Source organism: Elaeis guineensis, chromosome 14, assembly GCF_000442705.2.
Source record: "Elaeis guineensis isolate ETL-2024a chromosome 14, EG11, whole genome shotgun sequence".
Lineage (NCBI taxonomy): Eukaryota > Viridiplantae > Streptophyta > Magnoliopsida > Arecales > Arecaceae > Elaeis > Elaeis guineensis.
In genome coordinates this window covers 25,537,582-25,561,347 of record NC_026006.2, presented here as the reverse complement: position 1 = coordinate 25,561,347, position 23,766 = coordinate 25,537,582, and the positions used below count along the sequence as shown (strand labels likewise).

At 38.0% G+C, this 23,766-nt stretch overlaps 1 protein-coding gene across 7 annotated transcripts in view; it reads right to left on the bottom strand.

The window, feature by feature from the left end:
* Nucleotides 1–23,766, bottom strand: part of LOC105033147 (uncharacterized) — a 94,323-nt gene that overhangs the window by 64,293 nt on the left and 6,264 nt on the right. For all 7 annotated transcript variants that reach the window (XR_012136734.1, XM_073248432.1, XM_073248430.1 and 4 more), the window contains 5 exons: nt 16,978–17,043; nt 14,322–14,451; nt 14,107–14,216; nt 13,889–13,984; nt 4,000–4,123 (listed from right to left, as the gene is read on the bottom strand). Coding sequence is in view for 6 of the 7 variants with exons in the window: in XM_073248432.1 (XP_073104533.1) it covers nt 4,000–4,123; nt 13,889–13,984; nt 14,107–14,216; nt 14,322–14,451; nt 16,978–17,043 (526 nt within the window). In the remaining variant the exon portion in view is untranslated. The remainder of the gene's footprint in view (nt 1–3,999; nt 4,124–13,888; nt 13,985–14,106; nt 14,217–14,321; nt 14,452–16,977; nt 17,044–23,766) is intronic.

Genomic DNA, 23,766 nt, shown 5'->3' with positions numbered 1-23,766 from the left:
TGTAAATCTTCCAAAGATCTATCACATATAATTAAATCATACCAAAATCATAAGATTTTGGCATGATTTTCTCCTATTTTTATTTTATCTCATTTTTATCCTATTTCTAACAACAAAAATAAAAAAAAAATATTTACTAACAAAATAACAGATTATCTTACCTCCGACCAAAGATCAGCCTCTTCTCAAATCACTCCAATTTCACGAAATTTTGCCTTTTTTTCTAATTTTTTGGAGGTCTCAACGATTAAGTTGCCCACGGCCATGGGTGTTCTCTGAGAACTCTCAGAGAACACCGAAGGCCTGGTGCTTATTAAAGCACCAGATCCTCCCCCATGTGAAGTCCCCCCATGTGAAGTGGGTCACGCCCATTTCTCTCCCCCTCCCTCCCCCCAACCACGTGAAAAGACCCCCACCTTCCCCCCTCCCCCCCAATGTGAACCCCTGGGCGGTACGGTTCGGTTCACTCCGAACCGACGGCGAACCGAGCTATACCGCCCGATTCCGGGCGGTATGGGCTCGAACCGCACCGAACCGGACAGTTCGGTGCGGTTCGAGGTCGTTTTCCGAAAAGCAGGCCCGAACCGGACTGGTCCGACTCGGTACGTCCCGTACCAGGCGGTTCGGCCCGATACGGCAAACCATGTTTCAAACTGTGCACAATGACAAGTACCTCCAGATGGGCTTGCTATATCATATGATGGAGAAAACAAAGAACCGATCAAAGAGGTAGATCCAAAGCATGCCCAAGAGTACATTGATATCATTCAGTAGAGATGGAGCTACCAGATAGATAGAGAGTTGCATCGAGTAAATAAAAAAAAACATTGAAAATTTGACTACTACAGTCCTACTTATAAAAATTTTATTTAAACAATTGCAAATTATATTGGTAGCTTGCTACCTAAACCAAACTACCTGGGATCAATATGAAAGACAACTTTCTGACCACCCTGCACAATGCGAGCTATAAGATGAAGCCTGATCCAAAAGTCATAGCCCTGTGTCTAATAAGATGTAAGTTAACTTAAGTGAAATGCATAAGTTGACTTGTGTTTTCGATCATTGACATATTATAACATGTCTCTTTTCTATAAAGAAAAATATTTAGAAAGGGCACTGATAACTTTGGAGTCTCAATAGCTATCATAAGTAAAAATTTATGAATTCAAGTACATTAGATATCAACGATAAATATTACGTGTTGTGATGTTTTATAGTTACTAATATGATACTATATTTCATGTAATATTTTATAATACTTTTACAGCTGAATAGTGGATTCATTTTGATCAATCAGCGAGACATCTTAAGCAACTAGCCATTCGGATCCTCTTCCAAATAGTCTTCTCAAGTGGCCAAGCACATCTAGTCTACCTCTACTCTCATCCACAGCAAGTAGAGGAATCGTCTAACATGGTGGCACCTTAATAACTTCTTATATGTCCACTACAATTTGAGGTTCCGACTGAAGTGAATTCAGGAGGAAATAGAGCTAAAGTACATGGATCTAATCCACAATGCTTTTGCTCAGGATTAAGATGATTCCATCATTGGATGGCTTGTGGGCCAGTAGGAGCAGGAACTCAATGAGCTAGGATCACCTCCATGACAAACTAATTTCATAGCCCACAAGATTAGGACAGATCCAGAGCAATAGGCAAATCACAACATTTCGTGCATGCATCTAACCGATCAGGCATAGCCATAGGATCAGTGGGGAGCCGTTCATCTCATGACTATATATCCGAGACATCCTCCCAAAGATATGATTGAGAGTTGCTTAGATGAGGTTACCACGCTATCCGATCGACTCAGTCAAGAGGGCGACATCAATCCTTCCAGAATAGTCAAGCAAAGAGAGGGATGAAGGAAAAGGATGCATCAACTCAAAGCATCTTGAAAGGCAAAGTAAAGACAATTGCAGCCCCAATGGAGAGAGTGGAGGTGCAGTCAGCTCACTAAGACTCAGACCAGGGAGAGCAACAATGATAGTTCTAATGATCATGGATCTAGTGGCAAGCGAGGAAATGAAGAACATGAGACCAGCACTTATGAGACAGTCACATAATGGTCTTCCATTCACCATGAATCCCAATTTATGCATGCCAAACAGAATAAGGACCACAGTGCACAAGCAAGGAAAGCCTGTGAGGATAGGACTGCATGGATATGGGCTCTTCTAGGTCGTTCAGGAGAACACAGAAGCTATAGATAGCCTCACACGTAGAGTAGGATCCTTACCCTCACACGTAGAGTAGGATCCTTAGACATTTTAGGCTTTGAGTTGTATGCTAGATGCTATTACGTGCAACCATAGGTAGCCTATGATCCATATAAATATGAATTTGATATATCTGGAGTGTCATCTTCTAGTGACTACTACCTTACGCAGCATAAAGCACCTTACAAGTTAAATTTTACTGTTGGCATATTTGGATGGGCCTCTCCATAATCGTATTATCAAATAAAGGATATCTCTCAAAGCTAGAATTTCAGTAAGAGATTCGGGATCATTATAAACCAAGACATGTTCCTTATGGGATGAGCGTATAGGATTACAATGCCACCTAGTTGGAGGGGTTGATTAATGTCTCCTGATTTGCTAATGATCACGATATCTACGAACACTCCGCCAAATTTGAGATGTCAGTATGTATGTTGTACTTAAAAAAATTATTTGCTATATTGATCGGCACCGTCCTATACCAATACTGAATTGGTATGCTGTATCAAACCGATACGCTATATCATACCATACTGACACTCATTACACTGAGCCTTACCATAAAGTACCACATACTGACCCGATAATAAGATGGTACTGATATAGGGTCCGATACCAAAATGACGAATCTTCCTTTAAATATATCTAATTTATTGTATCATTGCATATTTTAAATATCACTAATTAATTTTAGATGTTGTATGTTGCTTATCCAAGTGTAAGAGGTTGGAATCTCTGGCTTTTCTCCTTTTCATTTTGGTTTTGGCCTAATGCTTTAAAAACCATCATTGTTTTGATTCTATACTACCATGAAATTTTGTCGCCAGTTAACTACCTACTCAAAGATCTATGGTCAGCTTTGGATCAGAATCTTTTTTCCACTCGTGCAAAAAGTATCACTTAGGGTAGCAAACCCAATAACACATTTGCCAGATTTTTGCTTCCCCAGGGTAGCATTATTTCAGCACAATGCCATGGTAATGCAGAAAAATAACTCCAATGTCAACTCAAGGTCAACAAAAATCATTTAAGTAGTACTAGGTGATAAAAATATCAAATTAGTGTTTTAACCTAATAAAAACATCAAGAAACATCAAATTAGAGTTAAAATCATTCAAAACACCAAAAAAACATTGATTACCTTTCATTAAATGCCAAACAAATTAAAATAAATGGTGTGCTGGTTCGAAATCGGCATGCTGGTTCAAAATCGGCATGCCACACCATACCGTATGTCAATACAGTACCGAAATGGTAGCTGACTGATATGGAGCATGATACTAGTCCAGCGTACTTTAACTCTTTTCAAAGCCATCCTTGTGTATATGCTAATGGTTAATGTGATACCTTAAACTTCCATGTGTATTGTTAATGGTTAGCATTAAATTCTCAAAAAGTTATTGGATAACATCTGCTTTCAAATTTTCAATTGTACACTCTTTACTCCTAAATTTCCCGACGCTACATGCATACCACATCTTTTGTGCGCCAACAATCTGGCAAGAGCAATTTACAGTTACATCTCTAAAAAAATAAATTGAATACCTATGCAACTTAGTCCTTTTGTTGTTCCACACTAGTTAATAAATCAACTACTTTTTTTGGTTCAAAAAAAATGAACTACTTATTGGCTATTGTTGGACTCATGATGATGATATAAGATCTTTAGGGTCAAGATAAGTTTTATATAGGAAAAAAAAATCTTTAAGAAAGAAGTTTCAAAGAGTAATGCACAAGTACTAATGAAAATGACAGCATTCTGTAACATGAACCTTGGCCTGTTTGAAGTATTTCTTTGGTGCCTGCCATTAGATGAGCCAGAAATTGCGATCGTGCAGAATCATCCGTGAACAAAGACCGCCTTACAGAAGCAAGCCGCACTAAACATTCCAAAGCCTGGAAAATAACAAATAGGGATACCGTGAAAATTTGAGAGTCAGAAATAGGAAGCAGTGAAATAGCAAATAGGCAATTAGAGAGAGAGAGAGAGAGACTCAGAAACATGCAAAAGTTGAACAAAATAAATTGATGACCTGGACAAAAATTGAGAACATTCAAAAGGAACAGCATGTGAAATAGGATTGACTGTAAGATAACATACAGCTATAAAGTAAAATTAATGTTCCAAATTTATCTAAAAAGAACAAGTCAAAGAATTTATGACATACTGGTAGTTATTGGACAAGCCAAGCACCAGCATAGAATTATAAGAGAAGGTAGAGAGGAAAAGTAGGACTGAAACAGATAAATGTCGCAGCCATTTGACAGCAAACAGCTGCCAATTGTTCCAAGTGCAAACTTTTAAGGCAGCAAAAGGTAAAAATGTGTTTTTGACATTGCTTAAACAAGTAATAAGTGTATTAAAAAACAAAATGTTTGTAGTAATCAACAACAGAGTCTGATAACAGAAATCAAACAGTTGCATTGAAAGAAAAGCAAAACTAATATTTTGCTCTTAGGCACAAAAGTAACAAGGTCAAACATTTAAACTCAAGCACAAATGCAAAGCCATCCCTCAAATAAATGGGTTGGTTTCAAGCCAAAATCCTAAACCATTTAGGTTATATCTGGCTTATATCAAGACCAAATCCCATCAGAACTAATTACTCCTATATCTCCATCACAATTTAAAGTGCCCATCAGAACAGTAGAGCAAGTATTGCGCTAGTGGCTTACCAATAGCCAACATTAGCAGAGTCCAGCAAATGCTAGTGCACGCCAGGTATGCCAGGCATTGGCATGGCAGGGCAGGGCATGACACATGTCAGGCCAATGCTAGGCCAACATAGCACAAGCGCATGATGCTTCAGTCATTAATTTCTAGAATTCCTTTATCTCCCATTCCACTATCATTTAAAAGGAGCTTTTGCATTTTGGAGGCAACTAATAACAAATGAAAAACATGCGTTTCTTTAAAGCACTTATAATTCCATGAAATGCTTCAACAAAAGCCATTTGCTATAGAACCAAACATGTACTAAAGTATCTTCCCAGTCCATATTATACCCATGCTATACAATACATATAGTGCCAGTGAGGTACTCACACAGCATGACACAGAGGTATTTACCCTTGTGTTGTGTGTGCCAGTCCATGCCAACCCCTATCAGTCCATGCCATTGCATGTCAAACCAATTTCAGCGGCCACGAGCCTTAGCACATGGTTGGGAACATCACTAGCATGCGTCACACAGAAGAATATGTACATGTTGTCTTTTGACTAACACGGACAAGACTCATGCTAGTTCTTAATCCTTGCTACAGAAACATATATTTAGTTATTCTATTTTGGTAATACAATTAAGACTAAGCAACAAGGCATAACTCTAAGAATCATATAAAATTCAGGTCTGGCTTGGAAATGATACTATTATGTGTAGGAAATTCTTTCCTCAAATAAAGCAGACGCACAAGGAAGCTGGGCCCAGTCCAATTTTGATGATGGCCGACATCTGCTAATATTTCGAAAAATTATTGTACCTGATTAATGCCAGCTAGAAAAAATCTTAGAAGCCACGTGACAACCTACCATAAGTAAATAAGGAAGAAGATAACAAGAATATCTCGCCCAACGAAGCAAGGCTAATCATCGATTCTCCTTCATTCCCAACGAGGCAGGAGATAAATTGAAAGAAGAGTACCCTACAAACCAATCGCATGAGTGATGCGATGAGACTTTTCTTTGTAAACTTCCAACTTATGTAATAACATTATTCATTTGTTAATGCAATGAGGTATTGATTCATCATTATAGCTGCATCTTATTGTGTTTAAGATTATGATGAACCCCATAGATTAAGGTAATGATTTTAGGGTCATGAAGAGTTCATGCTTGTGAAACTTAAAATCCTAAAATCCTAATCCAAAACATTCCTGATCATAGGAACATTGAGTCAAGGATCAATATTCCAAATAGACTGGCACATCCTATGTATGCTCGATGGAAAGGGTGGCTTATTTCATAAGTCACTTGTATGAGACTAATACAAAGATGTGGCTGCTCATTAGGAAATGAGTTCACTGAATTGACTCGCCGACAGAAAATATCTTATGGAGCCTTACTTGCATGTCAAAAGATGATTTTCTAAGTGAGAGTTGTGCAGGTGATCCTTAAACCTGAGACCACTATGGAATCTTATGCACATGAATCCATATTTTGGTTCATGTCCAGGCATGACATTAAGACGTGTACGAGATATTCTAGATATGGTGGAATGTATATAGAGGTTGTGAGTCGGTCCACAAAAAATCAATCACTCCTAATAAGAAGAGATGACATCCTGTGCATCAAGATTTGCCATACCGTGCCGAACCGGCCAGTACACCCCATCTCGTACCGGACCGACGGGGAACCAGCACGATTCGACCGGTAAAATCGGTACACCGGCGGTATCAAAGAAAAAAGAACGGAAAGTGAGAAAGAGAGAGAGGGGAGGGGAGGGAAAGAGGTGGGAGCCGTTGGAGGCCAGCAGAGGCTGGCTGTGGCCGTCGGAGGGCTTCCGAGCCCCGTATCGCCCGATAGGGCTTTCAAGAGAGCAAAAAAGAGAGAGCGCTCGGAGGGAGGGCGGGGAACCTACCGGAAAAACGGTGCCTCTATTGCAAAGCTCCCGATGGCCGGCGAGCCGACACCGACGGTCTGAGACCGATCGAGCGGGTGGAGCCACGGACTCCGCGGCTCCACCCCCTTCTTCGAAACAGGCGATGTCTGTTTCAATATTTTTTTTTTGTTTTAAACTTATGAAGTCGGCAACTGGATTGCCGACTTAAAAATTTTTTTAAAAAAAAACAAAAATCGTGAAGCCGGCAAATCGTTTGCTGACTTCACTTAAAACCATGTTTTGTAAAAAAATTTGCGAAACAAGGGCGTTGCCCCTGTTCACGCCTGCGGCGCCGCGCGCGTGGACTGTGCCCTCCGACGGCCAGGCGGCCAGTCGGAGGCCATCCGGCGGCCCCACCGGCTCCTTCCCCTCTCTCTTTTTTTTCTTTCTCTTTCTCTCTCTATTTCTCTCTATTTCTCTCTTTTTTTCTTCCGGTTCGGGTCGTCGGTTCGATTCGGTTCGATACGGTATGAAGCCATACTGAACCGTACCGTCGGCCGGCCGAAACGACCGGCAGTACCGGTTCAGCATACCTTGCTGTGCATTCTCATCTCTAGATAACTCAGAAAGTCTTTAGCCAAAGCAAGATGAAGATTAAAAAGAATTTCTAATGCTTTATCATCGGAGTCATCACTGATTGATGGAGAATCAATGTGAATATGTGTTTGAGTTTGACATAATTTCATACTCGTGAACATATTCGGGATGCGGGATGATCAAAGGATTGAATTATACGATAACTTACCACTGAAGGATATATTTGGCATTTCCACCAAATTTCATATCTTCTAGGTAGTTATAATACGTTGCTAGATGTAAATCTTGATTTGTAGGTTTAATCGAATTAAAGAGTTTAATTTGATCGTCAATTAGAAAGAGTTCTAATTGCTGAACTCGGGTTAGAAATGATTTGGACCTTAATCGATTAAAAAAGAGTCTAATCAAATTAGGTTAACTTACATCCAGACCTACTGCTGGCTAAATGTGGAACTCAATGGGTCACATACAAAGAAATTGACCAAGGACTCATTTTATATGGTTGATTGAAATTTTGGATCCAATCAGATAGCCGGTAAGCATGCTAGCACATGTGGCTAACCCTAGCTCCTTTGGAGATCAGATTTGATCTCAAATCTTGCTTTTTGGCTAACCCAATTTGATGAGCACTTGGATTAGGTTTAGCCATCTAGAGGCAACCTAAAATGGGGCTCCTAAAGCCCTTATCCACATCAAGAAACCAAAAGTCCAAGTGGTTAGGGACTCTTGGCACTAAAAATAAAGTGCGGCGCATGCCCACTTGCTTTTTGGCATGCAGAAGGACTAGAGTCCTTTGGATCTCTAACCCTTAGGACATGGAGATCAGACTCTTACTTCCTTGGCACACTTTTTAAAAAGTGAAATGCCTTTGAATGGGGTGTGGGATGCCTGACTTTTCTTGGCATGCATGGGTGAGAAGCAGATCATGCGAAGAGTCGCATGAAGAGTCCTGCTTTTGGCAAAAGGAGGTGCCCTATATCTGCTTATTTTATCATCTAAAATCTGATTCGAATGCCCTCACCACGTGGCAATTTCTGGATGAATCTGATTCCAGATGGGACGCCATATGCATCCATTTACTTTGCGAGGCGCGTGGGAAGGCAGGAATCGACATATCAACTCTGATAAGTCCTTCTGCTTGAAGACTCTCAGATATCTGATACGTTATTGTGATATCGCTTTTCAGGTGAGGCATGACTTCTCATTTGACGTCCCTTCTAATTCTATAAATAGGGAACGGCAGATGGGTTGATCATTTAATTCCTGCAAGCCTTATCCACTCTCTCTCTCCCTCTCACACAACTCTAGGTCTTTAGGACAAGATTTGTTCTTTTAAGACAAGCCTATTCCTAATAGGACAAAGGGTTTAAGAGGTCCTAAAGAAGGAGGTCAAGGTCAAAAAGAGATTCTAAGAGGTTTAGACTTGGATCTAAAGGAGGGTCTGATCAGTTGGAGGCTAATCGAGTTCTAAGAGTTAGGACTCTTGAAGCAAAGTGAAGGAGCGCTGTCCTTGGATCGATTCCTGTGTGGATCATCGTTGGAAGACAGACACTTGTGTGTCTTATGGAAGTAATTCTTCACCAAATCAGACTTCAAAAGATATGCTTCTTAATACTTCTTGTAGATCTATGCTTTGATTAGTATTATCAAGGGTTTCTGGGCATTAGGGTGTTCTGAAAGAAAATTTTAAATACCTGGGCATTCCGTTGCACCACCGGAACCCAACAGTGGTATCAGAGCCTACCTTGATTTACGCCAACCGAAAAAAATTTCAGAATCCACATGACAACCTACTATGAGCAGATAAGAAAAAAGATAACAAGAATATTTAATCCTACAAAGCAGGACTAACCATTGATTCTCCTTTATTCTCAATGAGACAGGAGATAATAAATATATCTCTTCAGATAAAGTAGAAGACAACGGGAGTATCTCACCAAATAAGTCAAGGATAAGCATCTGATTCTCCTTTTTTCTCACAGCCCTTCAACCTCTGCCCATAAATAGAAGCCCACAGGGGACCTCCAAAGTATAAAATCATTTCTCTCCCAACACACTCTCACTCCTTTCCATCTATTTCAGAACTCTAACTTGAGCGTTGGAGGGTCCCCACCAAAGCCAACTCCGATCAGAGACTTATCTTGCAGGTTCTACCACCACCGTCCTGCCGTCGCTGACCTGTGGTCACCGATCAGCTCCAATCAAGCCGACCTAAATAAATTTCTGCAGCAACAGATAAGGTTTTAAATCCCGTGAGACGAGACTGTCTTGATTTTTCTATGAAACGGAATACATCGCCGTCTCATCCCATCCCGACACTTAGGATAGAGGATGTCCCAAGACATCCCAATCGGAATGCTAGGACGCTAACGAGATGGCCTATCCCAAAACATAAGATGGTATTCCATCCCGGTGTCCCATCGGACATCTCGAGACATCCCGCTAGGACCTGAATCCCTGACAACATATACGTTTGTAGAATTTAACATCCAAAAGAGATCATGAAGGCTAATTAAATACATATAATTATATATCAGCTAGAGTAAAGAGATTCTCCAAAAAAAATGCACCAAATCAAAAAGCAAGATGTGTGGAATAAAACTGCATGTTTCTCTTTATCTTTGGAAAAAGAAAATAGCAGGGAGTAGGTCACGCTTTCTTTTCTCCTATCTTCATTTGCTCATGCCTCAGGCTCAGAGAGAGAGAGAGAGAGGAGGGAAGAAGGCTCAACAATTTGTAAGGACCTTAAAACATATCAATATTCATTAAAAATTTATCTGACAAAAAAAAAAGAATGAAAACAAAAAATAGAAATCCAGTATGGACCGACCTGCCAACCAGACCCATGTTAGACCTATCATAAATAGATTTGGATTTGATCTAAACAGGTTCGGATCATAAATGAATCGACCTATTTAACCCGTTTATTAAATAGGTCGGGTTTGGGTTCTGACCTGCTGACCTATTTAACCTGTTTACTAAACGTGTCGGATCAGATCGAGTATAAAACCCATTTATATCCGTTTAAATTTAAACAGGATTTATACTTTATATAGCCTTTCGACATTTAGGCTTTTGGACCTTCAATCATTCTGTGGGAAATTGGATCGAACCCGTCCGCCTCCTGCAGAGAGTGCTGACTAGCCACTAGCCTCATGCAGAGCCTTGCATAGTTACGCCACCCACTTTCTATCCAAACTCCAAAGGCTTCTATTCCATTGTTAGGGTTTTAAGATTCTCTCGTTAGAGCTTTTGGCCTTTGCTACTTCCATCAATGGCTAGATTTTTGTCGCTTTCCCCTATGCCTTCCTCTACCGGACGAACCCTTGGTTCCAATTTTCCATCGACAGATGAGTTTCTCTAATTAGGGTTTCTCACTCTCTCTTCTTAGAAAATAAAGGATCTCCAAGCCCCAAGGGAAAGAAGGGAACAGGAGGAAAGAGAAGACGCACGAGATTTAAAGTTGTTCTTTCTTGCGATTTGAAGTTTGGAGATTTTATAGCAAAACATTTTTTTTTCTAAAGATTCATGTATCTGTTCTCAATTTCTTTTGATAGGTTCACAAGGTCTTGGATTTAGTTCCTTTTTGTGGTTATTTCATGAAAAAGATCTTTTTCCCCCACTTTATGAAGAAAGATCGTCGTTTTCTTTCTACCACTTCTTCCATTGTATTCTTTTATAAATTTTTGCTTATTATCATCATTTGTGGTGCATTTAATCAATCTTGAAACTGCTCCTCTCGGCTGGTGTTTTGCTCTGGGAAAAATTTTCCATTTTTTCAGTAGTTGTTCTTCTTTTGCTGGGTTGGTGGAGATCTGTTCCATGTTTTTCCTTTTCAACCCCATATAATTTGGTTGCATTTAATGAATTTCTATTGCATGCTCGTATAGATTTCTTTTTTTTTTTAAAAGTAATAAATTTTCCTTGAATTCTACCATTCATCTGGTTTAATTTATTTTTAAGCTTGCAATTTCTTGGAACTCATCCTATATATACACAAGATCCAATTTCCTTTCCTAGTTTTTCACTGTAATGTCGGTTTTGCATTTGTTGATTTGAAGTTGGTCTTTTGTCCTGCTACTATCATTCTTCAACTCTTTGTGGCTTTTATTTGATCATTATGTATAGGAGTTTCAACATGGATTTCCTCAACTTGAGAAAGATTCCTTTCAGCAGTTGTTCATGTGCTCTCCCTACACCCCCTTCTCCACTGTTGGAAAAGATGCTCATTGTCTGTGGTTTCAATGCATCTCCTCCCCTCACCTCCAGATGCTGTCTTTGCTTTTGTAGGTGATGTGATCATCGAAATCAGGCTCAGGTTCAACCACCCCACCTTCAAAGCTTCTCTCCCCCAAATGTGGATTTTCTTTATTTCTGTTGCTATAGATTGCCGGGCACGTGGGGCAGTTGTGTAGCTATGCATATGATGAGCTAGGGACAGGGGAATGAGGCGTAAGGTTTCACCACCAGGTTTCTGGTAGTGAAGAAGAGGTGACCTTCTTGTTTTCGGCACAATGAAGTATATGAAGCTTGGATCGAAGCCTAATGTTTTTCAGACAGAAGGGAACAACATCTGGTGAGTTCCTAGAAAGCTCTTTATTCAAGTTTTTTTCCAGAATGAAAAGTGGCTATTTCATGATTTGTTTAGCATTTGTGTTGTTCTCCTGAAAATATTTTCTTTTCCTTACATTAATTTCCCCCCTTAAATTTGCTATATTAGAACTGTATTGCATCAGGTTTCAGTTGATTCATTTAGCAGATGCATCCAATTATAAGGCTGTAATCTATCAGATCCATCCATTGTTTTTGGTGCTAGCAGTAGGCTTTTTACTATTACGATATTCGAGGAGATATCTAAGATTTTAATACAAATTTTGTTAGTGGAGGATGGTGATGACTCCCAATCAGGATCATAATGGTTTTGTTCTCCTAAAAACAGGCTAAATAGGTCAGGTTGGGCTGGATAAACAGGTTATATGTTTAATAAACAGGTTAAATGGGTCGGGTCGGATAATCTGTTTATTAAACAGGATAGGTTTGGATTTCAAAATCTGACCTGTTTAATAAACAGGTCAGGTTTAGGTTTAAACTTTTCTGACCCGACCCGCATCTGTACCAACCCATTTATGGCCCGACCCATCTCGATTGCCACCCCTACACTAGACCATCCCAAGAGTCAATATTGGCATGTCCTAGTACTGTACCAACCCAAGATCAAACTAACAAGATGGTCAGCACTGGGATTTAAATCCTTGAAGCACCACAGGTCCACAACATAATCATTACAGCAGAACTATTATGCAGGTCATCCAAAAGGCTTCATTTTCTCCCACATGAAGAGACCTCCCGAGTCTAGAATATTGGTTGAATAATGTTAACTCTTGCATTTATCTTAGACTGAGAAATAATTATCTTCAATTAAACTAGAATCTTATTAGGAGTAAACAACTTTGAATCCTAGCAGTGTGAATCAAATGACAGACCATCTACATTGAAAATCCACGCCACTGATCATAATCCAAACAATTAGAAAGTTCTATAAACTAGAAGAGAATTGTTAGGGAGGCTTCTTATCAATGAACTGACCAATCATAGGTTGCAAATATTGAACTAACTTATGGAAAAGGAAAAAAATACATAGCAGGCAATATACATTAAGGATGCATACCAGTAACAACTACAAACCAAGAATTTCAATGGGCTTGATTCTTCAAAGCTGTCAATCATTCTAAATCATTATATTGCTCTGTCAATTTTCTGATCATAAGGTGAATCAGTACAAAACCTGCATAGAATTTGAGTTTTGCACTCTAAACATTTCAAATATTACGAATCATCACTAATAGTGTGTATTCAGAGTTTGAATGGTACATCATATAATTTGCTTCAATAGGGTTCAGGCACAAATCAATATTAGTCTTCTTGGTAGCATTCTAGCTTAATCATTTCTTGCTTCTTTAAAGTTATTTGGAAGGGAAAAGAGTAAACAAGAAAACTTTTGGGCCCGGTGCAAAAGTACAAAATGGAGAAATTTGCATCAATGTAAGATGATTAAGGAGATCTTGTTATATTACAGAAGCCAAGATGTAGAAACATAGCAAGTCAATCACCATCAATGTTATGTTAACAATGACATAAAAATAGAAGAGATTAGCAAAGCAATAAAAAGCAGCAAATAATGACTACGTGGCACAATTCAAAATGATGAAAGTGAAGAAATATTGATACTGCTAACACAAATGACTAAGATTCTCGTCATGCACATCAAAAGCAAGTAAATTGAGATGTTGTTGATTCAATTTAATCAACAGTTGCCAACAAAGAAAATTCAAAAATAGATAGATCAAAGAGATTAAAAAGTATTTTACACATGAAGTCAATGCAAATCTGAAACTGGAAAGACAAATTGCCTATTAAGGAAGTCTGTGAGGGTTATGCTACATGGCAAACTGATTACAAGAATTAAACAGTAAGACATGACAGCTGTAGAATAAGCAAACAGGAGATAGGCTTTACACACATATACCTCTTTTGAGAGAGGAGGTTCTGTAATTTTATAGTAATCAAAAAAAGTCTGCAGGGTGGATTGATCTTGCAAGACCGGTTTCCAGGAAGATGGAATCTGCAAGAACCAGATAATATATAGTTGACACAGAAACAAGAGAATACAATCAAATAATTTACATAAAGAATGAGTTTTATAAACTCAGAGCCCAAATTTATGTAAGTCAAGTAATATATTACCTGAACAGTACCAAACTCTTCAGAGCTTTCATCTAATGAAGTTCCAACAAAATCAAAAGACAAGCACCTCAGTGAAAGGGAAAGAGTAAGTTGCCTCAACACATTAGACACTGCATAAGGATGGAATAGAGAAATTAAGAAAGTAAATACTAAATCAATATGGAAACCAACCACAAGGTATGAAAATCTTAAATAAACAAAACTTGATATAAAACCTTGCATATTTGCATCATTTTTAAGTTGACCCAATGAAGTCAGAGATATTTGGAATATCTGGAACAATGATTGGTCCCTAAAACAACAGGTGACCCTACGGTGGTGTGTCAAAGGCAATCCAGGGCTTGGCTGCCAAAGTCAAGAATCAAGAAGGTGAAAATGTGGCACAAAATTGTTCATATGAAATATTATATACTTCATCTAATTACAGATGACAAGTTAAAAGTGGCATAATATCATTTGAAGATAGTAAAGCTTAAGATGTAATGAATCCCATAAAATGGCACATTATCTTATTTTTTCAAAAAATATTTGGCAAACATTCACATATATATACACATACATGCAAGTATAACTAGCCGATCTACATCCTTGATAAAATTCTTGAACTCAACCTTTATATGCCTAGAAACCTAACAGATTTCTAGGATTGCTAACTGAATGAATAAAATTTAAAAATAAGACTATATTTTAGATGATTTGACAAAACAGATTGACCGAATCTAGATACATGTCGAAAAATTGAAAACAAAAAGGCAATGGCATGTGAAGTTTGAAAAAATCTAGGCATGAACTTAACTTATCTATAAAGTCTCTAAAGTCCACACAATCCAGCTCATAAAAAGAGGTAAACAGCTCGCTTAGTTCCATATATGCCCACATTTCACCCACCCCCAAAAGCTTAATTTAGGTATTAATCTTTTATATCAATGCCATTTTATCTCATGAGCTATCTTTATCCAAAATTATAGTAAAATCAGAATTAAATGTTCTTTGACACAATCTTTTCTCTACTTCCCATCCTTTGTTTATTTTGAATTAACTCTCTAGTCCACTCTCACTCTCGTACAGCCCTCTTCCCTCTGCTGGCCTCAATCCCAACCAATTCTTTATCTTCCTTTGTTCATCACTCATAACAGACATTGTTGCACCAAAAGAGATGCCAAGGTATCCTAGAGTGGCACCCAAGGAGGTGATGAAATGGGACCCAAGATGACAAAGATGGACTGGTTGAAGATAATGTGGTTGATAAGGCCCCCATTGTTTTGGGGGTTTATATATATATATATATATATATATATGTGTATATATATATATATATATATATATATATATATATATATATTACAGTGAGAGGTGGGGTTGCGGGGGACAAGGAGGCAAAGTCCATTAGCATTATGAGTTCTCACCAAATGCTTCAGTAATGGACCTCCTCTTAAAGGATTACATTCCACTATAATAGAAGTAATGATATTATTTATGCACTTCAACCATGAATGGTTTTATAAGGAATAAAAAATAACAGCTTACAATAGTCTCCACTCCCCATTATAACAGTATAAAAAACAATAAACAAAATTAACTGAGTTACTTGCACCAATCACTGTTCACCAAATAATTAATTATTTCTCAGCTAGCACATAATTTTGATTTTGAAAAATATTATTTTATTCACATGAACAATGGCCATTATTTTCATTATGTAGCAATTGTTAGGATAAGATAATGGATTAGAGAATGTTTGGTTCCCTGTAGGTGGTCAGTTGTGTAGGCTGTAAATTGGCCAAAGTGATTTAGGACCACCCCAGATGAAAACAATCTGGTGCTTGTTGGAAGTCAAGGCATAAACTGAGCAATTTGTTGACTACCATCACACCCATGGAAGTTGCTTTCATGTCTAACTTCCTTTCACTTATGGGGAATCAAACACCCCCTTAGTCACAATCGCCATTTAAAAGCACATTATTCATGTATTAAAGGTTATGGAGGCCTCTAAAACCATTATTATGGTTATTATCTTAAGCCTTAAAGGAAAAGATAGTGCTTAAAATCTTGGAACTTGACTCGGACTTGCATTTCTGCTAATCCAGGTAGATTGGAAAGCAGGAAAAATGGGTTAATTATGTACTTCCCAATTGATGGTTTAGATGATTTAAAAACAGTTTGTACATGGAGATACAACAGGAGAAAAGGACCACAGCTGTAGCCAATTTTTACTTAACCATACATTCCATGTAAATAAAATGCAAATTGATCTTGAAGTATAAAGTAGAGACTACATGTAGAATATAAACTATAGACATACAACAGAAGAAAGGGACCATAGCTATAGACTATTTTTCACTTAAACATACATTCCATCCAAAGAAAATGTAAGGTGATCTTAAAGCCTAAAATAGAAACTATAGGTGGATTATAATCTACAGAAAACAACATAAAAAGATGAATTTTAATATGTTAGTCATTTTATGTTAGCAATGCCTCAACAAATGTACTTTCGAATATTATATCTATTCAGATGTTTTCTGTGTCAAGGACGAAAATCAAAATATGCTGATCCATATGATTCCCAAGCATCTAACCATGTATTTACCGATCAATGGGATCATTGATTCAAAGAGAAGTTGGTACATGGGACATTTTATTTAACCACACGTTCTGCATAAACAAAATACAAGAAAACAGAGTTTACAATTACCAGTAATTTCTGGATAACCTCACATTTCTGAGAAAACATATAACAATCACCTAAATATCTTCACCGTTAAAAAAAATAATTTTCAAATTATACTATATTTTTAAGAATCATTATACCAAGCCTTAACATGCAGAGAAAAGCAAGTTGGGATTACAAAATTCTAAATAAAAAAGAACCTGATTCATCTCAGATACAAGTTGATTTAATATCTTCAAACCAATGGAGTAGTGATCTGGTGTTGCCTGAAAAATAAATATTGACAGATACACTAAAGTTAGCAGCAAACAATAGTCTTGTGTAAAATTATATTGATAAGTGTACTATGTATAAACCAAATAAAATAGGCTATCACAAAATGGTCTAAACATGGTAACTTCTATGACAATATAGATTCATGGAAATCACTGAAAGAAACCTAAAATTCTAACCAATTAGTAATGCACACATACTTTAAAGGCACAGCTGCATTTATCCAAAGTATATCAAATTAAAATACATCACAAACAAGTAACACCATCAAGGTTCACCATACCAATCAGTATTGCCCCATACCAGCATACTGTATCGCACCAATACCGAACCGAAGCTCAGTATGGACTATGGAGGGCATACCGATTCTCAGCACACCGAACCGACTCATGTACTAGGCATACCAACACTATAACAGCATGGTACTGATTTCAGATCCGGTACCAATTCGGGGTCTGATACTGAAACGACGAACCTTGAGCATCACCATCATCATCGAGAATATCTTGAGAGCTTTGGAAAATTAACTTACTTATTTTTTTATGATCTAAATCTCTAAATATACCTAGTGATTTCCATATGATCTAAATCTTAAAAGGAGCAGATACAACCAGAAGGGGAGGAGGCCACTCAATTTTGCTTTTCAAGAAGATGAAGGGGATCAAGCAACAATTTGAAGTAGCAAATGACTTCTTATTGCTGTATATAAAACAAAAGACTTAATGAACAGTAAATTTAACAGTTACAATATGTGTATATCTACCAATTAGTGCAATTCTATCCATTGACGAATTGCATCATGGTTTATGAAAAAACAACTTCCTTGGAAAAGGTAAGATTTTCGACAAAGAGGAGTTAGATGACACAAACTTTCCATATGTTTGATTGATCCAATGACTGAACATCGATCCCCAGTACAGCTAGGTTAAAATATAGGTTTGGCGGAAGGCAGACTTGGCAAGGAGATGGAAGATTCCAATGTTACACAGCAAAAGGCTAAGGCATTTGATGCAGAAGCACTATTTGATTTGATTTTTCCTTTTTACCAATTTGGGTAGAATCAATGGTAATTTAGGAATTTTTGTCTCAAATTTCTTATATTAACTAATTTTTTTTAGGCTATATATTTGGTAGGCCTTTGGTGTCATTATTCAGTAGGATTTTTGTCAATCTTCATGTACAAATGGAATTAGGAAAGTAAAAAGGTAATTAAGATCATGCTTTCAAGTGATTTTTTTTTTTTTGGATTTGTACATAGGTTTCCTAGAATGCAAGTTTTATAATTTTGGAAAGTTCCTAACCATAAGATTTATTGTCTTATGTAGCTATTGACATAATTGGAGTGGCAAAAGATAGCAAAAAAGAACCAAAACAAGACTAGAATTGAGAAAGTTTGAAGCCGGAACGAAGAATTGATAATCTAGGGTTTAGAGAAACCAATAATGTTTATTGAGAAGAAAAATAACTAACGACAAAGAGACTAAAAGACCTATTTATACTTGGGTTTCAGACATAAACAGATCTTAACCCTTGATCAAACATAAGCAACTTCTAATCTTAGCCGTCCAAACTCATTAAAAGTCACATGCCAATCACATGACCACTTATTAATCCAAATAACATAAGGAAAGACTAAAAAAGAGAAAAAACACTTAAACTAGTAAAAATAAAATTATGCTCCTGCATCATTCTCTCCGGGTGGAAAAAAATCAAGCTCAGGTGTGAAGACATTGATGATTTCAGCATACATCTCTGGATCAATCCTCTTCAGCTCATCCTCTGCAACCCAAGTGCTTTCACTTGCTGGTTTGCTTAGCCATTTGACTAAAAACCTTCGATAATGGTTGCCTCTTCTGGATTTCACATCTTTGACATCCAACACATCTTCGATGGTATCCTTTTGAACCTTTGGCAAGCTACTAACTTGATCTTCAATAACAACCTCATTGTCAAACCCCTCAAAAGCAAATAAGTCAGAAACATTAAAAATAGGGCTGATTTGTAACTCAGGTGGTAGCTATATAACACAAGCATTAGAGCAAATTTTCTTCAACACTTTGCAAAGTCCAAACTTCCTCGACTTTAGCTTGTGATAAGTGCCCTTGGGAAACCTCTCTCGCCTCAAATGGCTAAGTACCAAGTCCCCTCTTTGAACTCCTTCAATCGACGATATTGATTGGCAGCAGAAGAATATGCATCATTGCTAGCTTTCAATGCCGCTCTAACCTCCTCATGAACCCTTCAGACATGTTCTGCAAAAGCCTCACCATCATCGCTTACTCTAGCTTCTTGTGGAAGTGGAACTAGATCAAGCACATGTTGAGGATTCAACCCATAGGCAGCTTCAAACGGAGTCTTCTTTATGCTTCTGTTCACTGAGTTGTTGTAGGCAAATTCAGCCTGTGGAAATACAAAATCCTAAGTCTTCACATTATTCCCAACAAGACATCGCAGCATATTACCCAAGCTTCAATTCATCATTTCTGTCTGACCATGCATTTGAAGATGATAAGTGCTAGAATACTTCAGCTGTGTTCCAAATCTCCTCCAGAGAGTCCTCCAAAAATGGCCCATGAATTTGACATCTCTATCTAATGCAACCGAAGTTGGAATTCCATGAAGCCTCACAACTTCTCGAAGGAACAACGCAGCAATATCTGTTGCATCAGATGACTTTGAATAGGGAATAAAGTGAGCCATTTTAGAAAACCAATCCATGACAACAGGAATGGAATCGTATCCTTTTGCTCTTTTGGGAAGTCCTAGGACGAAATCCATGCTCAAATGAACCCAAGGTGCTTCCGACATTAGTAAAGGCGTGTATGGACCTGTATTCTGTGAGTTTCCCTCGTCAAACTAACAAGCTAAACATCTTCCCACCAATTTGCTCATGTCTTTGTCCATTTTCGACAAATAAGAACATTCAGCCACCATCACCATGATTTTATCTCGGCCAAAATGTCCTCCCAAGCCATTACCATGAAGCTCTCTAAAAATTTGTTCACACAAAGAGCCTTCTGGAATACATAACTAATTACCTTTGAATAAGTAACCATCATGCAATCTGTAAGATAAGGTTTTTGCACTTGTTTTCTCCTGCAACTAAGCTAGGATGTGGCTGAAATATGGATCAGTGTGATACTGATTTTTGAGCTCTTCAAAGCCTGTAACTTGAGTTTTCATCACAGTTAATAGTACAAATCTCTTGCTCAATGCATCTGCTACAACATTAGATTCTCCCGACTTGTATTTCAGCGAAAAATTAAATTCATCCAAAAAAGAACTCCACCTTGCATGCTTGCCGGTAAGCTTCTTCTTGAAATTTAAATATCACAAAGCTTGATGATCAGAATAAACCACAAACTCACAATAAGCTAAGTAATGCTGCCAATGTTGAATAGCTTGCACCAAAGTATAGAATTCCAAGTCATAGGTTGAATATCACCATTTAGCATCAGACAATTTCTCGCTGAAAAATTCTATTGACTACCCATCTTGACTGAAAATAGCCCCAATCCCCTTATGAGATGCATCACACTCCATAACAAATAGCTTCTCAAAATCAAATAGTGCAAGTACTAGAGCTTCAGTCATAATAGTTAATACGTTGAAAAGCTTTTTCAGCTAAATTTGGCCACTCAAAATTGTCCTTCTTCAATCATTCTGTGATAGGACTCATGATAGAGCTGAAATTTCGAATAAACCTCCGATAAAAAGAAGTTAGCCCATGAAAGCTTTGAACATTCTTAATGGATTAAGGTGTTGGCAACTCTTTAATTGCATGCACCTTCTCAGAATCTGGCTTTAAGCCATCTTTAGAAATAATAAAGCCAAGAAAGATGACCTCTCAGCGTAAGAATGTGCACTTCTTCAAATTAACATAAAGCTGCACCTCAAAAAGAACTTCGAGAACGTGACGCAAGTGCTTCAAGTGTTCATCTTCACTTTGGCTATAAATCAAAATATCATCAAAATAAACAACAACAAATGATTTCAAAAAAAGGCTTAAGTACCTCAGTTATAACTCGCACAAAGGTGCTCGGCGCATTTGAAAGTCCGAATGGCATCACAAGCCACTCATAAAGCCCATCAGGTGTTTTGAATGCCATCTTCCATTCATCACCACTTCTCAGCCTAATTTGATGATATCCGCTCTTCAAGTTGATTTTAGAGAACAATTTGGAACCGGTCAGTTGATCAAGCATATCGGCCAAATGTGGAATAAAAAATCTGTACTTGATAGTGATTTTATTTATAGCACGACTATCCACACACATCCACCAAGAACCATCCTTCTTTGGAGCAAGTAAAGCTGGACAAGCGCAAGGACTTTTGCTCTGTCGCACCAATCCCTTAGTCAATAACTCTTCCACCTATTTTTGCATCTCAGCACGCTGCATAGGTGGCATTTTGTATGCTGGTTGGTTTGGTAAAGATGCTCTAGGAATCAAATCAATGGCATGTTGACTACTCATTGACAATAAACCCCATAGAGCATCACCATTGACTGTCTCTGCAAAATCCTCCAAAATTTGTCGTACTTTAAGAGAAAATTGACTTAATTCTGTGGGCTGGTCATTACTTGTTACCTTGCCAATCAATGCATACACAACTCCAAGTTCTCTACTTTCTGCTTCGAACTTTTCTGCAGACAACAAACTACTAATTTTGCTGCACTTTAAAGAACTAGGTGCTGCTACTATACCATCTTCCCTAAGAGGATGCAATATGAACTTTTTATTTCCCTTTAGAAAAGAATAAGTATTTGGTTTGGTACGGTGATCCATGTCATGATCATACAGCCAAGGTCGGCCTAAAAGAATGTGACTAGCATCCATAGGTACAACATCACACAAGGGCTCATCATCCAGATCATTGCCAAAACTAAATTTCACCAAATATTGTGATGTCACTGGTATTTCATTGCCCTTCTTAAGCCACCTAATTTTATACGGATTAGGATGCTTCTCTATTTGTAACTTCAATTTTTCAATGGCTTCTTTGGAAATAACATTCTCCATGCATCCACCATCAATAATCAAATCACAAACCTTACCTCCACAAAGGACATGTGTTCTGAATATGCTATGTCGCCTCCAATCTTCCTCATCTTTGGTTGTCATAGTCATCACCCGTCAAACCACCAAAGACCCCCGTTGAACAGGATACACATCAACTTCATCATCCACGACATTATCATCATCATAAATAGGTTCTCCCTCTACATCTACTTCCTCTTCGGCCTCAGTTAAGTGCACCCTTCTTTGAGGACAAGCATAAGAACTATGTCCACGTTTGCCATAAGTAAAACACCAAATTTGTGAATTGCTGCCAGCCTTAGAAAAATTGCTACTAAAGCCATTATTTTTTTCATAAGGCATTAAACTCTTCCCCTTATTACTCCTTTCAACATTCCGACCTAATTTGTAACCAGTGGCAGCCCCCAGACTGCTTTTACTAGTTGCTTGAACATTCTAATTGTTCCGAACAGCATCAAATCTGCCACCCAACTTGCTATAGGTCGGTCTTCTTGTCCCATAACGTGCAACTTTCTTTTCAGCCATTAAAGCATATTGACGAGCATCTTCCAGATTAAATAAACGAACTATCCCCATCTTGTCTCTAATAGATTGATTCAAACCCGCTAAATAGCGAGAAGTCATCTGTTTATTAGTCTCGCTTCAGCCAACCCTAATAGAAAGATTGTTAAACTCTATGTATACTCCTCTACCGACATAGAAGTTTGCTTTAGCGAGTGGAATTTCTCATATAACTCCATGCCATAATCTGCAGGCAAAAATTGCTTTCGCAGCTTACCCTTCATGTACTCCCAAGTACTGATTTTTGGCTTGCCTTATCATGCACGTTGCTCCTCAACTCTCTTCCACCATTGAAGCGCTGTACATTTCAATTTAACCTTGACAAACAGCACCTTCCTCTGATCCACCATCGGCTTCCACCTAAAATAATTCTCCACGATAGCTTCCCAATTTAAATAATCTTCCGCATGCATCTTTCCATGAAAATCAACAACCTCTACCTTTATTCCACCACCATTCAAATCTAGGGTATAAAGCAATCGCTCTTCCAATCCACCTCTTATCGCATTATTCACAGGTCCGACATCATGAAAAAGATTTTCATCAAATCCATCATCATTATTATCCTTGAGACCACCTTCCTGCATGTCCAAGGGATCGTGGTCGTCTACCAAAATCTCCATACGGGCTTCCACAAGTTCCTACCGCTGCAAGGCTTAAACAGCCCATGACAAATCCTCAATCATAAGTCACATCTAAGCCAACACTGTTTGTTGGGCTTGATTGCCTCTTCCACGACCTCTTCCACGTCCAACCATTGCATCCGAACGAAAAACCTAATTGAAAGTTAGGATCTTTTTTCACTCTAATACCACTTGACGTAATTGGAGTGGCAAAAGATAGCAAAAAAGAACCAAAACAAGGCTAGAATTGAGAAAGATTGAAGCCGGAACAGAGACTTGATAGTATAGGGTTTAGAGAAACCAATAATGTTTATTGAGAAGAAAAATAACTAATGACAAAGAGACTAAAAGACCTATTTATACTAGGATTTCAGACATAAACAGATCTTAACCCTTGATCAAACATAAGCAACTTCTAATCTGAGCAGTCCAAACTCATTAAAAGTCACATGCCAATCACATGACCACTTATTAATCCAAAGAACATAAGGAA